The sequence below is a fragment of the Chelon labrosus genome, assembly GCF_963514085.1.
Source record: "Chelon labrosus genome assembly, chromosome: 21".
Taxonomy (NCBI): Eukaryota; Metazoa; Chordata; class Actinopteri; order Mugiliformes; family Mugilidae; genus Chelon; species Chelon labrosus.
Window position 1 is genome coordinate 11553651 of NC_140354.1, and position 17827 is coordinate 11571477.

At 41.5% G+C, this 17827-nt stretch overlaps 1 protein-coding gene across 1 annotated transcript; it reads right to left on the reverse strand.

Moving 5' to 3' along the window:
- Positions 1-9010: 9010 nt before the first annotated feature.
- LOC311506268 (uncharacterized protein) lies at positions 9011-17547 on the reverse strand. Its single transcript, XM_084570157.1, has 9 exons — positions 16823-17547; positions 15782-15910; positions 15519-15601; positions 15277-15436; positions 15049-15204; positions 14831-14941; positions 14474-14697; positions 9922-14162; positions 9011-9544 (listed from the first exon to the last, which is right to left on the reverse strand). Exons 1-9 carry the CDS (start codon positions 17027-17029, stop codon positions 9453-9455), a joined length of 5403 nt encoding a protein of 1800 aa, XP_084426283.1. The 5' UTR covers positions 17030-17547; the 3' UTR covers positions 9011-9452.
- Positions 17548-17827: the final 280 nt, after the last annotated feature.

Consider the following 17827-nt stretch of genomic DNA (forward strand, 5'->3'; position numbering starts at 1 on the left):
TGGGTGCTTGTTGGGACAAGCAGTCATATCCCTTTAGAGGAAGATAGACTAGGCAAGAAGGGCAAAATTCCACACAAGGCTGTGATAGCCTCAGGGGCAACATTAACATTGGACACCTTAGGTAGAGTTTCAAACCCCAGACTAGTACTTCTTTAACAAAGGACAAAGCCAGAACGTATACATATAGTCTCCTGGACTTTGTTGCCACCGGTTACATGATTGGGATGTCCCTTCAAATATCTCAGCAAGCTGATCATTAGTGTAGTGGGTGAAGCAGTGTTTGACACAAATAGAGGATTTATGTACGCTGTGAAAAATTTTACCTTAAACCTAGATCTGTCATCCACTTAGATTTAGTAATGTCAACGGAGTCTGGCAGAAGGCTGTGAGTATTAGAGTAAATATGGGAAATATGCACCATTCATGGCAGAGACGGGTTCCAAGAATCTATAAGAATCATGGTTGTCAGGGAGAGTGGGAAACTACAGGAAGGAGCAACAAATAAAGCTGCAATCCTACCTATACCTAAAGAAGTGGGGCTTTGAAAGTGAAAATGTATCTTCTTGACATAAAGATCTATCTTTAGACCTAGTCTAGCCCAAGTGGAGAAGGCACTATCTATTAAGGAGGGAGGAAAGATATGGCGTTACCACAGCTTTAATAGAAATGACATCTGTATTGAGCCCGTATTTTAAAATAAGTAGCAACAATTACATTTCAGGATACTGAAATTGGAGGAAGAGAAAGGGCGAGTTAACCAAGCTGGTGAAGATTTGACTGTAGACGTAACCTTGGAGGCTTGTTATTCCAGATGTCACCCAAATTAAGGATTGGCAGGATAATTTGATTAACTTGTGCCAGTATCTTAAGAAAGTTGCTCTCATAAAGATTGCCTGCACTGAACGATTCTAAGACTGATAGCGCCACAGGAAAGAGAGAAAAGTATTCTCTGAAGGCAAATTTCTCTAGAGCAAAGAAAAGTTGGCCCGCTCCACCTTATCAAACACTGTCAAAGCAATCAGTGCCTCAGGAAGAGTGGATGCTAATTAATTCTGAATTGAATGAAACACTGTGTAAAAGCCTGCCATGACAAGCGCAGGATTCAGGTACATTTGGTCCAAGTGCTATTGTTACATGTAAAGATTATGAAGCTCAGAATCAGAAATTTGACTCTTTGAGAAAAAGAGCAGCTGGTAGTTTTGGGGGATTTTGTTTTAGCAGGAATTGTGTTTTAGGAGCTGCAGGTGGGACTCACCCCTGATTGCTTAGACCCGTGGGAGGAAAGCAGAGTAACAGGGCCAAATCTAGCCTCTGACAATTCATTCATTCATTCACCTTCTGTAACTGCTTGTCCTGTGAAGGGTTGATGGGGGCTGGAGCCTATTCCCGCTGTCATTGGGCGAAAGGCAGGGTACACCCTGGACACGTCGCCAGTGTATTGCAGGGCCAACACAGAGAGACAGACAATCATTCACACTCACATGCACACCTACAGCTAATTTAGAATCACCAATGAACCTAACCAGCATGTATTTGGACAGTGTGAGGAAGCCGGAGTACCCGGAGAGAACCCACGCAGACACAGGGAGAACATGCAAACTCCACACAGAAAGACCACGCCACTGTGACGCCTAGTTTGCATTAATATTTTTTAATAATGTCTCATAAATATATATTTGCCAAATTCCATGCTACTGGGACAAGGGAATTTCCCATACGTGGGATTAATAAACATGTCTTATCTTATCTTATCTTATCTTATCTTATCTTATCTTATCTTAAAGCTACTGCACAGCATGTACAAAGAGCTGCAGTTAAGAGGAGTTTATACCTCTGCGGGACCAGACGCCGTAACCTACGCACGTAGCTGAGCCATTTATACTTGTGCGTTCGTCAGTCTGGCTCGTTCTGCAACAGCGCCATCCAAACACTAGTCGGCGCTGTGTCTTTTTTGCTAGCCCAGTTCATTTTTCACGTTCAACAATGGCGACTAAAACTTTTACCGAAATTTCCGATCCTCCCCGATTAACCTTTCCTGGTGTATTCCATCTTTACTGATCAAAAAGACTATGACGTTGGAGTCTGCGTAGGGTCTGGGCTGTCACCGTAGCCACGGTGTCAAATTGACGCAGAAGCCTAAACTGCCTATTAGTCCTATAAATACAACCCTGTGGCATCTTACAATAGTCAAACTCAGACAGGTGGAAGTCCAACAGAAAGGTTACAGTCATATTAAAGTGGTCCTCTTAGCACTGGCTTAGCAAATCTTCCGTTTGCATTCCTAAAACCATAAAGCTTCTGCAAATACAGCCATGGAGCCTCTGGTAGTTTGCACTCAGCCACTAAAGAAGCAGACTTTCAACTCAGGTGGTGGTGGAGACCAAGAACAGAGCAGAAAGAGAGGGGACTGCATTCATCAGGTGGACCCAAAGAAATGATACTGAATGTTATAAGGTATACAACTCTGATTTATCCGTTTAAACCATATACTCATGTCCAGTAAATAATACTGGGTCCCCAAAAGCGCCAATATCAAGAGCTTACTTTAAAAGGCCTCTACTAAAACCGGTCTGCTTCTCTCTATTAGCATCATTCATAGTACAGGTAATGCTGGTACGCTACATCTTGATTTACTCTGACCCCTCTGTAATAAACTAACTATGAGACAAAAATTATACATTAAACTTGCTCAGATATACTCTTGTCTATTGTCGGCATTTCATTTTCAAGAGTCTATGAAAGAGGCCTTGGGCTTAACAGGTTAAAATAATGAAAACAGTTTATATACATAGAGCTTTTCAAAGTGCCTTCAACATGGGAAGTAATTAAAGTTAATTAAAGGCTAATACACAATGATTATCATGGATAAAGTGTAAAACGTCAGCTCAGGATGAGTTTTAAAAGGCAGTGACAGATCTGAGTCAGTCTCCTTTTAACTCTGGATCAGCAGCAGCTTTATATTCTGAACGAAACACTCGGTGAGCCTGAAGCTAAACCGCCGCCTCCAATCAGCGCCAAGCTCTCGCAGCTCGCCCCCTTCACATGACACCTGGAACCTCCGCCTGCAGCACCAGCTTTACATAAGTTTTACACACGCAACCGGAGAGGACCCGCCCTCACCTGATACTGGGGGCGGAGCTTACACACAGGTGTTTGTGTGTGTGTCTCTGGCTGAGCTTTATGATTCTGCTATTTCCAAATTGTTTTATCAGGATGTTGTTTCATTAAACTCATTTCTAGAGGTTTGTTCTGATTCTGGTTCATTCACAAAGATTATCACTGTGACGATCATTGGTGATATTCTCTTCAGCTGTCAGTGGCTTCGATGTCGTGTCTGATTGATGTACAGAGAAGTTTTTCACTTAAACTTTAATTCAGTTTTCTCAATTATTGCCAGACAATTTAATTAATTATAACTGTTGAATTACTTCATTTTTTTGATAAGAACCAACTGATTCAACACCAGTTAGATAACATGAAGACCCCACCCTCCTCCCCACCGTCCTACTCGTCCTCTTCTTCCTCAGGGTGCGACGACGCCTGCATTCTTTGGAAGTTTCTTTTTATTGCCTCTTGGCTTTCACCCGTCCTCGTAAATCTTCCCCCTCTGTCGTTCGTCTTTCACTCCCCTCTCAGCTGTCATCTCTCTGTCTTTTTATTGGTCTCTCCGTCAAATGTTTCATCAGCCGCTCCTTCTCTGAACAACTTTAAAGAAATCTCACACACGTCGAAAGCTCTCTCCTCGTCTGATTTAACACAATTAATATCAGCAAGAAACAAGAAAGTATAATGCTGACATGGATACAACATGAGCTGAATTGTCTGTCATCACTTTTAATTTGCTGTGTAACATTATATATACTGAGAACTGTCATTTAATTACTTAAATCTTAAAATCCTGACGATTCTCAGTGAACTTATGAACTGTTCACACCAGTCTGTTGTTAATTATGTCGAAACTATGCATCAGGGTCTAATTACAACTTTTTAATTCAATGCAGATAATTCAGCATTTATTTCCAGCGTGGAAAGAAAACCAGACTGGAACACGTGGATAGGATCTGCACTTTTGCCTCTGCAACTGATGAGAAGGAGTTTATAATGAAATGAATATAAAACATTTGATGCTTCCAGCTTTTTAAATAGGGGACTTTGCTGCTGTTTCTTCTGTGACATCAAAATTTGGATTTTTTTGGTCATTAGTTAAGCATTGAAGACGGGAAGTCACCAAAAACAAATGGATTTAACTACAAGTTAAAAACAAACGTATAAGAAGTCACATTTTTGGACTTTTCCAGGTAGTTGTTGCACGAAAACTATATGACGTGTCAGTTTACAGCAGGATAGGAATATGTTTAAATGCTTTTACAGCCTGAACTCAAAGATGTCAAGAGTTCTAAGAGCACAAACCTCATTCCATGTCTGAGTATCGTGTAGACTTAACAGGAGACGAAACTAAAGTGAACTTTGCAGCACCTCGTTCTCTGCTGCAGAATATCTTTCTCGACTTTTGTTGCTGTCCTCGACTGTTTCACCTCCTGCAGCTCAGGGTTTTTACCAAATAAGGAAATGTCACGGTGCTTTTTGCCTGCAGCGGCTCCCTCTTTGGCTTTCTCTGTCTGTTTTTGGTCGTATTTATTAAAACACAAACGTGAGTCCTGTCCTTTTTGTGTAAAACAGAAAAAAGTGCAATGTGTGGTCTGAAACTGGCATCGTTCCACCAAACTCCATTCAATTTTAACCATATTTTAGTGAAATCTGCATATTTTTGATCGTATTTGTTAAATTTGCTAAAAAACATTACAATTTAAAACAGCTGAAGGTGTAATATAGAGGCTCGCTGTGTGACCTTAAGTATGTGGACACACCGGGACTCCTATTGAGAGGAAACCCCACAATGTCCTGGCTGTGCAGATCTCAGTTCACTTCTGTTAATGACTTTGTGGAGATTTGTTTTCACTTTTAAGTGGATGTTTTTCTTTTCTCTTAATCACTGCTGAATCCCATTTATCCTGCTTTAATACATTGCGATGACAAACCTCAAGACTTATGTTTGCAGTGATTCACTTGGATTTGTTTTTCACAAATCTTGGTTTTCTTTACTGATCCCGAAAACACTTTCAAGCTCGGATGAATTTTGGATAAAGTGATTAACACCGTGTTTGAGCCAGATATCCTAGTGGTCAGGTGAGTCGTTGGCACCGTAAGCTTAATGGGGAAATAATCACCTGTGAGAAAAACATAGAGATCAAACAGAAGGACAGGCCTTGACAGGAATCAGAGGAGATCAGTTTAGATATTAAACCCAAGTATGAAAATAACGTCCTCTGTACCTCACACACAGAAGACTCTGTTCTAACAGGCTTCAGGGAAATACCTGCCATAATGCACCGTCAAGTTGATACAAGTTTGAGCACACACCCTCCTCCGACCTTTAACTATTTAGTTGCATAATGGCTCTGTGACCTGGATTGTACTCTGTGTATTACATTCGATTTCTTTTTGGTGTTTCATAACGCATTTAAGGGCACTTTTATTCCTTCACTGTTCATGCTATGATTGTGTTAATTATTTAATAGTAGAACATGACGTGTAGGACATGCAGTGATGGACAATCATGTGATACACTGATAAGGTTATTTTCATCCAAGTCGGAGGAGTAGTCCATGAGAAAATGCAAAAACACACCAAATGCTTTCCACCAAACTCCATTAAATTTAGTATAAATTTAATGTAATCTCCTTGTTTTTGTCCCTGTCTGCTAAAGTAAAACATAATTCAGACCCGACTGGTTGTAAACCATATGAAGGTTTAATATCAGGCCATGCTATGTGGTCAAAAATGTGTGGACAGCCCTCTTCAAATACTTTGGAGTAATTTTTTTGTGTTTGTTATTCTCTTGTTTAAACACCAAATTCCACCACAGCTGCCTGCCATTTATTTAACTGTACAAATATTCAGTTTTCACCCGTGTTGCATAAATATGAGTCTTTTCCAGTAGCTCTCATGAAAATGCAAAATATTCTCCATTTTTGGCATCTTTCCACGAAACTAGATTCAGTTTTTGAGACACATGTATTAAATCAAGGTGTCGTACGTGAACCCATTCCTCCTCACTTCACTGTAAAACATTACAGCCCCATTGAGTTATGTTGATATTATGTATGATATTATGATAAATATGATAAATATCATACGAACAACTCCATATGACAGCACAGTTATATGGGTGAGTAAAAGATCGTATTTTATGCCAGAAATAAGGTCCAGGTTGTAAAAAACGGTAATTCCCCTTTAAGTTTTGAAAAAAGTGATGTGGGAGGAGGAAGGGTGATGTGATTTGAATACTGGGAAATATAGAGACTGCAGCCGTTTTCTAAGTTTTTAATTAGACAGAACTATTACTATAAAATTGCAATACCTTTGAAACAAGACTGTACAAACATTATTAAACCATGATGTCACAATGTCACCAAAAATATTGCCACCACAAGCGTAATGGGTGGATTTTAGAAGCTGTTTCTCTACCGGGAATGAATTCCAAAGTTGCTGCTTATGGTGGATCAAATTTTAATTTCCTTCTCTCTAAATGGCCTAAATAAAACAAAACTCACATTTTTAAGGCAGCAGGTGAACTTTGTTTTCTAAGTTTTACTGACTTGAAATGTTTTACAGTGTATGTGTGTTGTTTCTGTGTTTGCATTTAAACTGAGTGAAAACCAGTGAAAGCAGAAAGCTGACAGGACCGACCAGTTTCAGTGTTTTCTTACAGAATTGTTGCTGATGAAAATCTGCCAAACATCTGTCAGTGACACCACACCTACCTGTCACCAAAAAACTGTCATTTAGTGGAGCTCTCACTAGGGGGAGGAGAAATACAAGCCTAAGATCTGTCAGACAAACATGCAGCTCTGTGAGGTTTATGGCTGCAAGATTCTTTCTCTCTAAGTTAATTATAGATATGCAACCCTTCACTGACAACACTTCATCCATGAAAGAATCTATTTGTTATTGTTAGCTCTGCGTAAATGTTCCATTAATCATATTTTAACTCTCAGGCATCAACAGGGACATTTTTGTCCATTTGTGCTGTGTTAGTGCATGTGGCACAATTTTTTTGTAACAAAGCCACTATCTACACAAAGTTTGAAATTCAAATAAATAAATAAATAAATAAAAGAATTCTAATAGGTCGACATAACGCTGTGAAAAATAATTACTACCCTCTTGAGTCATTATGGACAAAAATGTCCACGTCCAAACTGATATATAAACTTAACTTATTCATATTTTTTTCTGCTTTTTTCTCCATAAATTTCTCAAACCACTTCAGCACAAAACTACCAGATATTCCATCATTTTAAATATTTTAACCCTTTAAATGCCAGTTTAAAGTCACATGTAAAAAAATAGCTATTTTCTATAAGACTGATGTTGGGAAGCTGGGGCATTTCTTTCAAATCAGTCTTAGATATGAACAAAATAATCAAAAATATTGACTTAATTGCACAATTAGTTTTTGTGTAGCATCAGATTTAAAATTTAGGAGACAAAAATGTCCCATTGACTCCCATTATAACCACATTTTTTAATCTCTCACCCATGACACAGTATAATCATTCGTTCCTCAATATTAGGGCTTAATTTATGGGAAAAATGGTCAAATTTGTCATTTTAATCAACCATTTCCCCATAATAGGGCCTATGCATAAAATGTTCATTAGGTTTTGTGTTTTTGTTATTGAGCTTAGCAGGCAATTAAATCCTCAAAATGATGGATTTTTTGGTAGATAGTGCTGAAGTGGTTTAAGAGATTTATGCAGAAAAAAGAAGAAAAAAATATTAATAAGTTAAGTTTTTATACCAGTTTTTGGATGTGGACATTTTTGTCCTTAATGACTCAAGAAGGTAGTAAATTAAACTGATGCCTGAGGGTAAAGATACTTATGACCTGCTTTTCTTCTGGAAACTCTGAGCTGTCCACATTTGAAAAGACTAAGAAATGTTTTAGCAGTCATGTCAGCTCCATGAAGAAATGAAGCCCCAGTTTTTTTTTGTTTTTTTTTGTGACTGCTCCGCTCAAAATCCTGCTGGATATGAAATAGAACACTGACTGTGATTCAGAGAGTTGATCCCTGCAGCTGCTTCAACATCTGCTCCACAGACTGCAGCTTGAATCTGTTCATACAGCGTGAGGCTGTCCACAAACTTTTGGGCATGTAGCACAAGACGCTCACACCCACATATCCAAGAGAGGAGAGGCTATGGATCACTGACCAGTGATTGTTTGACACATTGAGTGGTATTTAACAGAGAGAAAAGAGCAGCACGGATCAGGCATAACATTATGACCATCTTCCTCATATTGTGTAGGTCTCCCTTGTGCCTCCAAAACAGTTGTGACTCATCAGAGAATGGACATGGGACCTCTGAGGGTGTCCTGTGGTGTCTGGTAACAGAATGTTATTAGTTGGGGGCCTTTGGGTCCTATGGTTTGAGGGGAGGGACCTCTCTGATTCATCCCACAGAGACTTGATCAGTTTGGTAACTAGTGAATTTGGAGGCCAGGTCAACACCTTGTGCTGTTTTTCATGTTTTTTGTTTGAGTTGTTCCTAAACCATTTTTGTGTGTGTTCCTGTGTCAGGCTGCATCCTGCTGGGGATGGCTGCTGCCATCAAGGAGTGTCATTGCTAGAGGGGTTGCTATGGGACCTATGAGTCTGCTACCCTCTGGTGGTCAGACTGGAACTGACACCCACCTGGACTGACTGTACCTGCACAGGTGAGACAGCATCTGGTTCATATAAAGCCTTTCAGGATTTACTGCTCCCTGCTGATGATCAGAAGAAGTTACACATCATTTGTTTAAGATGAACAAGCCACATCTTGTTAAAAGAAATGATGACAAGACATAACCATCTTTTTTTTTTTTCCACTAGTTTACCCATTATTGATACTTTAATGAGTTAATATTTTGGGGATTTCTGGACAAAAAAAAAAAAAAAAAAGACCAACTTCATTGTTTTACAGCAAATCATTCAATGTGTTTGGTTCATTCCTGATTTGACTCAGAAAAAACACATGTAAGAACGTGCAGAACAAGCATGTGTAAAGATAAGAGTTTATCACAAGAAGAAAACTGGACTCGGGTAATTTGCCGGCTTTAATTTCAGGTTGAAATTAACAAATTAATCTGATATTTAAGAGGAAAAAAAAGGTGAGACAGAAACATTCAGGCTGGAATGTTGAAGAACAACAACTCTTTAAACCAGCTTTGAAATTTAAAATTTAAATTGTTGACGTGGGGTCATAAAATACACATGACCCATACACATACATAGAATGCAATGCTTTTAAGTTTTCAGATCATTTTATTTATTTTTTTTGCTGTAACATAGTACTATTTAAAGAGCAATGCAGCCTTTAAAGCACGATGAAGCTCAATTAGCCAATCAGAGACGCATGATGTCATCAGTGCCTTGAGGGTCGGCACTCATGACCCCAACACTTGTGGTCAACCAGCGCTGGACGAGAGGCGAGGAAACTGCAAGATAAGAGAGAAATTATTATTTTATATATATGTAATTATATATGCTCTGGAAATCATGCAAAATAGATGAAAACATTTATTTGTCTTGCGTCGCTTCATAGAGAACTGATTATGCTCCCTTAAAGATCCGCCAAACGAAATCACAAGGGACAGTCATTTAAGTGCCATGGATTTAAATTTGTTTATGACAAAATGGCTCTGATTGGTTAAAGGATTATCCTGTTCCATGCAGAGGTGTTTTTTTTTCTCTGTATCACTTGAAACACAAAGCCGATTAATTTCACAATATGGATGTTTGGCCCTTTGTGTAGGTCCCTGTGCATTAATCTGCGATGTGATTTTATTGTTGTGAATGTAAACTATGTTCTTACCAGCAGCTTGTTGGTGTTGGGATCTCTGAGGTTGTTTTCGGCGCTCCTTACTTCTCTCCCTCCCTGCTGCTGAGATTGTCAGCGCTGCCATCTTGCAAACGCTGATTCTCTCCTTGTTGCTCCCTGCTCCGCTGCCGGTGCTACCAATTGGCCGGTCGCTGCTGCTGATGACCCTCCCACCCGTGCTATTGGTCCGACCTGACCCTGAGGAGCTGCTGATCCTTCCTCCACTTCTGCCGCTGATTCGCTCATTGCTGCTTGTGCTGCTATGTCTAGAACCGCTCCCTGCTGAACAGCTCAGCCACCCACCGCTACCCCCACTGACACCTATCCTTCCCCCAGGGCTCGGAGTTCGTTGGCTGCTAGTTGTCCTCCCTCCACCTGGTCGCACTGTACTCCCCACACTGATCTTGCTTCCACTAGCTGAGCTGTAAACTGGCTTCCATTCACCACTGCCAGTGCTCGAGAGTCTCCTAGAACTGCTAATCCTGTGGCTCCCGGGTGAACTGCTGAGCCTCCCCCCGCTACCTGAACCGCTTAACCTACCGCCACTCCCAACGCTGCTACTGCGCCTAACAACACTACCAGAGCTAAGCTGGCCACCACTACCAGCACTACTTAAACGTCCAGTACTCCAGCCATAAACTTTCCACTCCCCACTCCCTCCACTGCCAAATCTTCCTGCTCCAGGTGGGATTGTTGGTATGTTCACAGCTGTTGGCTGGTACTCTTTGCTCACTGCATTGGGTAAACTGTCACTGCTAGTCAGGTTACTCTTACTTCCAAGACTGCCTCCATAAACCATCCACTCTCCACTCCCTCTCCTGCTGAATCTCCCTCCTTCGGGTTGGCTTTCTTCATTCCCCTTGCTGGATAAACTGGTGCCACCATCCAGGCTGCTCTTACGTCTAAGACTACCACCGTAAACTGTCCACTCCCCACTTCCTCTACTGCCAAACCTTCCTGTAGCTGGGAGGCTTGATGCAGGGAGTGTGTCTGCTGGCAGGTATTCTTCACTTCTTGGGTTGGTTAAGTTGGCACTTGTACGTCCCAGACTTCCCCCATAAATCATCCACTCTGCACTGCCACGCCTGAATCTACCCTGTACATCTGATGTAGCATTGTGTGCATTACCACTAATTATACCATTGTTGCTATGAATATCACCTCCTGACTTACTAGCCTCGCTTCTAAAGGTAGTTCCTGTGTCAGAGGATGCAAAGCTCGCTGATTTGTTGAACTCTCTTTCACTGCTACCTGGCTTATTGACAACTTGCCTATAACTGTTGGTCTGTTTCCTCACATTGTTTTCAATATCAAGCCTTTGTTGCTTGTTTTCATCTGCAGTGCTACTTCTATCTTTGTCCCTCTGTCTTTTCCAGTACAAGCCTCCAAAGCCGAGCTGTTCCTCTTTGTCTGCTATGATACTCGGATCACCTGGACCTCCAAACCCCAAGCTTCCATGTCTGTTGCTTACTTGAATGCTGGTACTTTCACTGGTTGGTCTAGAACTAATGTTTGTATCATTCAGAGTAACACTTCTTATTTCACTACCTTCAAATGGTCTAAAACCCAAACCACGTCCTTGACTTTCTGAAAGTATTACTTTTGTATTCCTGCCCTCATCTGGCGATGCTTGATCTCCGCTAAATGATGACCACTGGCCTGTCTCTCTTGCTGACAGAACATATTTCTCAACTGGTCTCACATGTGTGTTTGCCTCAGTTAGACTCAAGGACGCTTCTTCATCTTCTTCACAATTTGAACTTGGGCACATCTTAAGCTCAACAGGACTCAAACGAGTGTCTGAATCATTTGGGCTGAGACACATTTCTGGGTCATCTGGACCATCAATGTTATCAGTGCTGTTTGTACAACCAGATAAAGGAGTTGCAGTGCCAGACCCTGCATCTGTGTCTTCCATTGGTTTGTTTAGTTCAAGGTGTGACACGTCGGACAATAGTGAACGTGGATCTAATACTGGGACAGTCAAAGTACCTTCTGATATTTCTTCTTCTTCCTCGTGTTCTTGTCTTTCTGTGTCCTTGTCAGCCAGTGTGGCCTCAGCTTCAGTTGAATGCAAATATGTGTCTGAGTGAAGATACATTTCTGGGTCATCAGGTGGGCTCTGAGCTTCTTTTGTACTCAGATATTCTTCAGGGCCAGAGGAACTCAAAGCCAACCCAGAATCTGTTAGACTTGAAGATATTTTTGATGGCTCTTGAATTGCTATTCCATCCAACCCATTATCACACATTTCTGGATTGACCTGTGTGTCCGGCCTTGTTGGACTTGCCAATACATCAGCTTCTTTTTGATTTACAAAGTCTTCATGGCTGTAGGAACTCAAAGCTACACCAGAATGTGTTGATCGATCCAATGCCTCTTGACCTGCTAGATCACCCAGCTCAGTCGAGTGCACTTTTGCCTTTCTGGTCTCATGGACTACCTCCCCTCCATCCGCTTCTGCCTTTAAAATCTCTGTACCTGTAGTTCTGCCATCATGGTTTCCTAAACTGTTTGGGCAACCAAATATATCAGATGTAAGGCTGGACCCTGTATCTGTGACAACTTCTGCTCCCACTCCTTCCTTGTGTTCTTGTCTTTCTGTGCCCTTGTCAGTCACCGTGGCCTCAGCTTCAGTTGGATGCACATATGTGTCTGAGTGAAGATACATTTCTGGGTCATCTGGACTCTCAGATGGGCTCTGAGCTTCTTTTGTAAATTCTTCAGGGCCAGCGGGACTCAAGGCCAACTCAGAATCTAGACCTGAAGACATTTTTGATGGCTCTTGAATTGCTAGACCAGCCAACCCATTCTCCAAGTCAGTAGGGTCGACCTTTACCATGTTGGTACCACCAACTGCCCTCAGTTTGGTCTCTTCTGTCTTGAGAACATCAGTGCTGTCTGTGCTACCAGATGAAGCATTTGCAATGTTAGACCTTGTATCTTCCCTTGATGTGTTTGGTTCAGTGTTGGACACATTAGACAACGGTGAACTTGCATCTAATCTTGGGATAACTAAAGGGCCCTCTGCTTCTTCTTCTCTCTTTTTTCCTTGACTTTCCATGTCCTTGTCATCCATCAGTGTTGCAGCCTCAACTGGATTCAAATGTGGTTCTGAGCCATTTGAGCCTGGATGCATTTCTGTGTCATTAGGACTCTGAACTGGAATCTGAGACATTTCTGGCTTCAACTGTGTGTCCGGTTTTGTTGGACTTATCGATTCATGAGCTTCTTTTTGACTTGCAAAGTCTTCAAGGGTGTAGGAACTCAAAGCCACACCAGAATCTGTTGATCCATCCAATGTCTCCTGACGTGCTAGATCATCCAGCACAGTGGACTGCACCTTACTGGTCTCATGGACTACCTCCACTCTGTCCTCTTCTGCCTTTAAAATCTCTGTACCTGTAGTTCTACCATCATGGTTTTCTAAATTGTTTGGGCAACCAGATCTAGCAGATGTAAGGTTGGACCCTGCATCTGTGTCTCCTAGGAGATTGTCTCTGCTGTTGGATCCATCACACAATCCCGAACTCTCATTCAATTTTGGGACAAGTTCTGCTCCCACTCCTTCCTTGTGTTCTTGTCTTTCTATATTCCAGTCATCCATCAGATTCATCCCATCAGAGACCTCTCCCTGAACAATTTCTGACCTATGAACATCAGATTCGGACACCTCTAATGGGGTCTCCAACTCACAGTCTTCAATATGATCCATTTGACCTAAATTCACAGTTCCTGTCTCCGCTTTATCGACTTCTGGTTCTGCATAGGGAATGATTTCGGTAATGTCGACTTGAATGTTTGTCCCTATTTCAGCATCCCATAAATCAACTTGTTTGGAAGTCTCTGGTTTGCTGTCGGGAAACTGAGTGCTGATGATTTTTGTTGTAGAAGTCTTGACAGCAGGTCCTTCTTCTAACCCTTGGCTGATTTCATCCCTAACAATCAAAGCGTTCTGCAGTTCACTCACATGGACGCAACCTAAAGTGTTAATAGATGGTATTGGTGAGCTTTTTGGATGTTTGCTGTGTACGCTGATTGGCTGGACTGCCATCACTGTTTGTGAGAGCTGTGTTGGTCCAGCCATGTTGACGTGACCTCTAGAGATTTTCTGAACCTCCAGTGTCCTGACATTTCCACTCTGAACTCTGAATGCTTTGTCTGATGTTATGTTTGTTCTGAATACATAAGGACAGGTTGCAACACAGGCAGATGTAGATGCAAGATCTGAAACTCTGTTAGGACATACAAAGACAAGAAGAATATGTGATTGTCAGCACATAAAAAAAACATTTAAAAATCTGGCTAATATATTAATTTATGTGTCCCGTAATCTGTTATTATATCATGGTGAGTGTTAAAAATCATTGTGTAGTACTTTGTTGCTGTTTATATTTTATTTAATATTTTTGTTTGAAATTACTAGATGCCTATGAAACACTATGTATTTACACTCAGCAGAAGAACTGGTGAGATGTAAAGTTTAACTGAGCTGTAGTAAAAGGTTAAAAATGCAGTAACCCTATGGGATTTCATTGTCTCATACCCCTGGTGGCTCAGTCCATCCAGCAGCCTCCTGTAGCCCTGTATCTCTGCCTCCAGATGGCTCTTGATGTCCAGCAGGGCCTGATGATCTGCAGTCTGCTGGGCTGCAGCCTGCAACACCGAGTCCAGGTCTCTGCACAGACTGTCCGCTGTTTGCTGCAGAAACACGAGCTGCAGGACAAACGTCTCAGTCTTCTCCTGGCCAGAGAGGTCCAATTCCACTATCTGTGCCAACCGGAAGACAAATGTACCGTTGTATGTCCTTGTCATGTTTTCAAACATTAGTACATAAAAGAAAAGTTAAATACTGTATTTGCTTTGATTCAGTGCAGTAGCAGGAACAGTAGTGTATTCCCACCTGAGTCTGCAGCTGTTTCAGCTCCTCTGTCAGAGTGATGGCTGTTCTCCTCAGCTCCTCCAGCTCGGCCTGGTCGACCTCTGATCCCACTGGAGGGCCAAAGGCCGTCACCTGAACACAGCACACCTGATTAAATGTTGTTTCATATGACAAGAATCCACTCTTCCCACTCGTGTTTTCTTTATTACAAAATAAGGGCATGCAGCAAATATTTGTACCCGAGTGTTGAAGCAGGACTCGTTGTGGTTCTTGTCAATCAGCGTCACACTCGTCTGTCGCAGGTGATCCAACTGTTTAACCAGATCTGATGACTCAGCAGTTTGCATTTCCACAGTGACCCCCCCTGACACCTGAACCCGGAGTACCTGCATTTCCTGGACAAGTAGATGAGAAACATCACTTATGTGTGTTCATTGAAAGAATCTAGATGAGTTTCATTGTTTTACCTGTTGGTGTCGTATCTGCAGCTCCACCTGCTGTTGTGTTAGCTCATTCAACAGACTCTGGATCTCCGGCAGCGCGTGGACATTTAGCTCCTCCTCGATCAACCTCAGGGTGCTGAGCTCCGCCTCCAGATCACAGCTCCGCTCACGCTCCTTTTCACACCTGCTCACACACAGCAGAGCCTCAAGGGATAAATGTACTTGCATATGCATGTGTGAGTCCGGCTGTAGGTGTGGGAATCTACCTGATGTTGAGTTCGTAGACTCTGAGTTCTTCTTCGAGCAGCTGCAGCTTCACCTGAGCCTGGGCTGAGAGACATTCACTGATCTGTAAAAAAAATAAATAAATAAATAAAAAAGAGAGAGAAACTGATTATAAAATATGTTCAAGCTATAAAAAATGTGCAGGTAATTAATTACAAACCCAAAATGTAGGAACTTGAACACTAATCTCCAACTTCCTGCACTGATAGGCTGCTTTAGAGGTTTCATATATGCTGCTTCTCACCTGGTCCTGCAGCAGGGACACCGTCCTCAGGTGTCTGTCCAGCTGTCTCAGCTGTCTGGGACACTTCCTGTCCAGCTCCGCTTGGATCTGCTGCTCCAGCCTCTGATTGTCTGCCTCCAAAATCTGGACCTGTATCCACCAGATTAGTTTGGAATAAAAAAGTAAATGTTGTCCTCAGTCAGTGCAAAACTTCATAGAGTTCTCCGTTTTCCTCTGCTGCTGGGGGAAGTCTGTGGACAACTCCACTAAGAAATGTTTATATGCTTTTTTCCTTTAACTAAAAATTATTCTTCACTTACAAATGTCTGTTTTATTTTGGAATCATTAAACATGCATGGCTCTCAGCCTGTAATGTTTTTTTTTTATTATTCCTCTGCTTCAGGTTGAAGAATTTGTGATCTCATGCATCAAAGAATAAAAATTAAAACACACAAAGGCAAGAAAAAAAACTTGCACAGTATTTTGCACAGTAAATAAGCTACTCTTGTGTTCTCTTAGTCTTAACTTTTAAATCTCACTTTCATATCATGCAGAACTCTCATAAGTAATCTGTTACTTTAAAATTCTGTCGCTCTTCAAAGGTTCTTCCGAATCATAAGCGACACTGAACTCAGTCAAGGTATTACTTTCTGTTTTTGTTATTTTTATAATTCAAACTCAGTTCAGGTTTTTAAAATAACATAACATAAATGCTTTAGTCAGTCAACATAAAACTCAGAGGGTTTTTTTTTTTTCATTTCCACCTCATGAGTCAAATAGTATAAAATCAAGATTTCAGTTCATGCAAAAATTCCAGTTCCTATTTTTGTCACTGTTATGTATAAATCATGAATCAACCACTGTCAGTGCAAAAGATCATGAAAAAAAACTAACATTTTATATGCTCTCTTGCTACTGTACTTAACTGTAAACCCTAATTGAGGATAGTTGTATTTCTACGTTGTTCTAGCTATTAAAATAAAATGTTTTCTTTTTCTTCATGGATAGTTGCAGCATCCTTCTGGACACAGTTATTGTGTTTTTGCCTCAAGCGTGTCGTACCTGTTGCAAGTATGCAGCCAGCCTCCTGTTTAGCTGCTGCAGTGAACGTTTCTCTCCAGACAAACAGAAGCTCCTGCCGCTGTCCGGACCCGCAGGGGATGCAGGAGCAGTGCTGTAGTGCACCGTGACTCCAGCTCCATGATGGACACGGTAACCCAGAGCGACCTGAGATGCTCGGCTCGCACGAAGAACCTGCCATGGAGCCATCTCTCACTTATATTTGCTTCTTCACATGATCTGCACCAGCACTGAAAATTACACCTCTTTTAACGTTTCAGCTTTTCCTGTATTGTTCTTCTTCAACAGTAGATCTTAGTAGTGACATCCTCCAGCTGCTGTCTAAACTCCCCGTCGTACGTGTGCCCTTTGGGTGTTTTCTTTCACAGGTGTGTCAGGACTTGATGGAGCTCAAATGTAATCTGATTTGACATTTAAATGGCAATATTTACAACAGGTTTCAGCAGGATGGCTGCCCTGCCTTGCAGAATGTTTTAGTGTCAAGCTCACATCACATTAAATCCATAAGACTGCAGGTTTTCACTTGCTCTGCATGTTCTGGATCACAGAGTCCTGTATCCTGAGGGCCAAACCATCAGTTGGAATCTGGAAATAACAAGCTTGTAAGGACAAACCCTTAAAGGTCAGCAGTAATTGTACTTCAGGAGGAGCGTGAGGGACGTCCCGCCTGTAATCAGATTCAGAAACTTTTTAAATCCACAGACATCTTTTACACTGATGTCTTCATGAAAATACTGACAATCAAAGGAAAGCCAAGAGCAGATTATGCGGGACAGTAACTGACAGTTTCATCACTGTTTTATACTCAGATTCATTCAGTGTTTAAGGTAACTCAAAATGTGAATGAAGTTATTGTGTCTGGCAGGCGCTCGTGTGAACGCTGAAACATTTTTTGCTGGAGTTCTTACTCCTTCTCATTCTTGACATTTGGACTGGTTTAGGCTCTATTTGGGACAGATTTTAGACTTGGACAGTTAAAGTGAAAAA